General features: G+C 47.4%; 1 protein-coding gene across 1 annotated transcript in view; it reads right to left on the bottom strand.

Moving 5' to 3' along the window:
• Positions 1–767: 767 nt before the first annotated feature.
• Positions 768–3,650, bottom strand: part of LOC108801102 (zinc finger protein 585A-like) — a gene marked incomplete at its 3' end in the record, with an annotated part of 41,002 nt that continues 38,119 nt past the window's right edge. The window contains exons 8-9 of the mRNA XM_018573050.1: positions 2,041–2,346; positions 768–944 (exon numbers count right to left, since the gene is read on the bottom strand). Coding sequence (XP_018428552.1) covers positions 768–944; positions 2,041–2,346 — 483 coding nt within the window. The remainder of the gene's footprint in view (positions 945–2,040; positions 2,347–3,650) is intronic.

Raw genomic sequence — 3,650 nt, 5'->3', positions numbered from 1 at the left:
CATTATGCCAAGTGTAAAGTTTGGTGAAGGGGGGATTATGGGTGGGTTTTTTTGGGGGGGTAGGGCTGGGCCCCTTAGTTCCAGTGAAGGGAACTCTTAAGGCATCAGCACACCAAGACATTTTGTACAATTTCATGCTCCCAGCTTTGTGGAAGGAGTTTGGGGATGGCCCCTTCCTGTTCCAACATGACTGCACACCAGTGCACAAAGCAAGGTCCATAAAGACATGGATGAGGGAGTTTGGGGCGGAGGAAGTTGACTGGTCTGCACAGAGTCCTGACCTCAACCCCATAGAACACCTTTGGGACGAATTAGAGTGGAGAATGCGAGCCCGGCCTTCTCCTCCAACATCAGTACCTGACCTCACAAATGGTCCAACATTCCCATAGACACACTCCTAAACCTTGTGGACGCCTTCCCAGAAGAGGTGAAGCTGTTATAGTGGCAAAGGGTGGAGCCAACCCAATACTGAACCCTACGGACTAAGACTGGAATGCCACTAACGTTCATGTGCGTGTAAAGGCCGGCGTCCCAATACTTTTGGCAATAGTGTATATGAGCTTCTCATAGTCAATGAGCTGCTGTTTATGAGAGAAAACTGGATACACAGAAACTCCACCAGAGGTTAGTAACTTCTCAAGTTCTTTGTTTTGGCCAAGCAGGTGAAAATCCCCCTCAGAGCTTCTGAAGCCCATGTTTTTTCTTATGGTTCACAAGATGTGACACGAAAAATGCTTTTCCCCGGTGTGCGTTCTAACATGCCTGACCAGATCGGGTTTATTCGCCAAGCTCTTCCCGCATTTGGAACACAAATAAGGTTTCTCTCCCGTGTGAATTCTTCGATGGGATGTGAATCTTGACTTGTGAAGGTAATCTTTGCCACTCTCCCGACAATAATAGGGCATCTCCCCTTTGTGAGTCTTATCGTGCTGGTGCAGGGTGGACTGTTCGGAGAAGCTTTTTTCACACAGGCGACACGTGCGAGCATGTGCGCCATTTTGTGCGCAGAAGTCGCCAACTGTCTGCAGAGTCAATAGCTACAGACCTCCAAACTTAGTGTGGCCTTCAGATTGGCACAACAACAGTGCGTAGAGAGCTTCATGGAATGGGTTTCCATGGCCGAGCAGCTGCATCCAAGCCTTACATCACCAAGTGCAATGCAAAGCGTGGGATGCCGTGGTGTAAAGCACGCCGCCACTGGACTCTAGAGAAGTGGAGACGTGTTCTCTGGAGTGACCAATCACGCTTCTCTGTCTGGCAATCCGATGGGCGTGTCTGGGTTTGGCGGTTGCCAGGAGAACGGTACTTGCCTGACTGCATTATGCCAAGTGTAAAGTTTGGTGAAGGGGGGATTATGGGTGGGTTTTTTTGGGGGGGTAGGGCTGGGCCCCTTAGTTCCAGTGAAGGGAACTCTTAAGGCATCAGCACACCAAGACATTTTGTACAATTTCATGCTCCCAGCTTTGTGGAAGGAGTTTGGGGATGGCCCCTTCCTGTTCCAACATGACTGCACACCAGTGCACAAAGCAAGGTCCATAAAGACATGGATGAGGGAGTTTGGGGCGGAGGAAGTTGACTGGTCTGCACAGAGTCCTGACCTCAACCCCATAGAACACCTTTGGGACGAATTAGAGTGGAGAATGCGAGCCCGGCCTTCTCCTCCAACATCAGTACCTGACCTCACAAATGGTCCAACATTCCCATAGACACACTCCTAAACCTTGTGGACGCCTTCCCAGAAGAGGTGAAGCTGTTATAGTGGCAAAGGGTGGAGCCAACCCAATACTGAACCCTACGGACTAAGACTGGAATGCCACTAACGTTCATGTGCGTGTAAAGGCCGGCGTCCCAATACTTTTGGCAATAGTGTATATGAGCTTCTCATAGTCAATGAGCTGCTGTTTATGAGAGAAAACTGGATACACAGAAACTCCACCAGAGGTTAGTAACTTCTCAAGTTCTTTGTTTTGGCCAAGCAGGTGAAAATCCCCCTCAGAGCTTCTGAAGCCCATGTTTTTTCTTATGGTTCACAAGATGCACCCTCTGAGTAAAATGTTTCCCACAGTCAGGACACGAAAAAGGCTTTTCCCCGGTGTGCGTTCTAACATGCCTGACCAGATCGGGTTTATTCGCAAAGCTCTTCCCGCATTTGGAACACAAATAAGGTTTCTCTCCCGTGTGAATTCTTCGATGGGATGTGAATCTTGACTTGTGAAGGTAATCTTTGCCACACTCCCGACAATAATAGGGCATCTCCCCTTTGTGAGTCTTCTCGTGCTGGTGCAGGGTGGACTGTTCGGAGAAGCTTTTTTCACACAGGCGACACGTGCGAGGATGTGCGCCATTTTCAAGAGGACAGGACCTCTTCGCCGTCTCCATGATGAGGGATGGGATAGGAGTGATCAGAACAACCCGTCTCATGTGTAGGAGGATCAGGCGATAGGTGTGCACTGTGAGGTGCTGGATTTGACTTTGGGTCAACGGGATACTCATCTGAAGAGTTATCCGTGATGTCATCATCCGTTCCACTATCATAATGGCTAATGGAATTTGTCTCCATGTTGTCGTAGTTTTCACCTTAGAGGAATTCATGTAGCTTTGCAGGAACAATAAAAAGCATGGTGAGGTATGCCCTAAAATGGACACTGCATTAGACTCTGTCTCTCCTCCCTATATCATGTCACAGTGTGTTTTCAAAGCAGCTGCCTTGTGAAACATTTCCCAAACGCTAGCACTTATTAGCTTTTGCATATTATTCACTGTGTTATCAAAGAAACTGCCCTGTGAAACATTTCCCAATATGCTAGTGCTTAGTATTCACTGTGTTATCAAAGAGACTGCCTTGTGAAACCCTTCCCAAACACTAGTAACTACTATCCACTGTGTTATCAAAGCAGCTGCATTGTGAAACATGTCCCAAACGCTAGCACTTATTATCTACTGTGTTATCAAAGCGACTGCTTTGTAAAAAACTTCCCGAACACTAGTAACTACTATCCACTGTGTTATCCAAGAGACTGTTTTGTGAAACACTTCCCAAACGCTAGTAACTACTATCCACTGTGCTATCAAAGAGTCTGCCTGTGATACCCTTCCCATACTCAAGTACTTAACATCTGATTGCAAGCCTGAACTGGGTAGAAGCCTGAACTGTTTGAATTATACTGCTACCCGCTACTTGACAGATACGATATCTGATCCCTATCAGAAAACTCTCCACATCATATCTGTAACTGAGATCCTTGCACTCTCCTAACACGGGGTGTTACAGATGGGCAGAGGGAATAAAGGAGAAGTGTGCATGATAGAGTTTTGCAGGATGAATAAGGTGGACAGCTGGCAAAGCAACTAAGGTTTTGAAAAGTAATGAGGGAAGTGAAAGATTTGGATCCCTGAAGGGAATAAGAAGAGTTTTACAGAAGTGAAGAGCATGGTGAGGTATGTTCTACAGAGCCTGGTGGCTCCTGACTCCCCCCACTAGACACATTCCGTCCCCCATTACTGTCTACTGACAGAGGAGGGGGGAGAAGAAGAGATTGTTGTAGTGACTGAACAAGGAGAATCTGGGACTCTTTTCTGGGTTTAGTGTTTATTACTCACCTGGGCTTGTCTCTGGAGGAACGTCCATACCCATGCATGTCTCATCACCC

The sequence above is a fragment of the Nanorana parkeri genome, unplaced genomic scaffold (genome assembly GCF_000935625.1).
Source record: "Nanorana parkeri isolate BGI_ZX_2015 unplaced genomic scaffold, ASM93562v1 scaffold2215, whole genome shotgun sequence".
NCBI classification, from domain to species: domain Eukaryota; kingdom Metazoa; phylum Chordata; class Amphibia; order Anura; family Dicroglossidae; genus Nanorana; species Nanorana parkeri.
The sequence above is the reverse complement of the archived record's forward strand: the minus strand, read 5'-3'. Positions and strand labels throughout refer to the sequence as shown.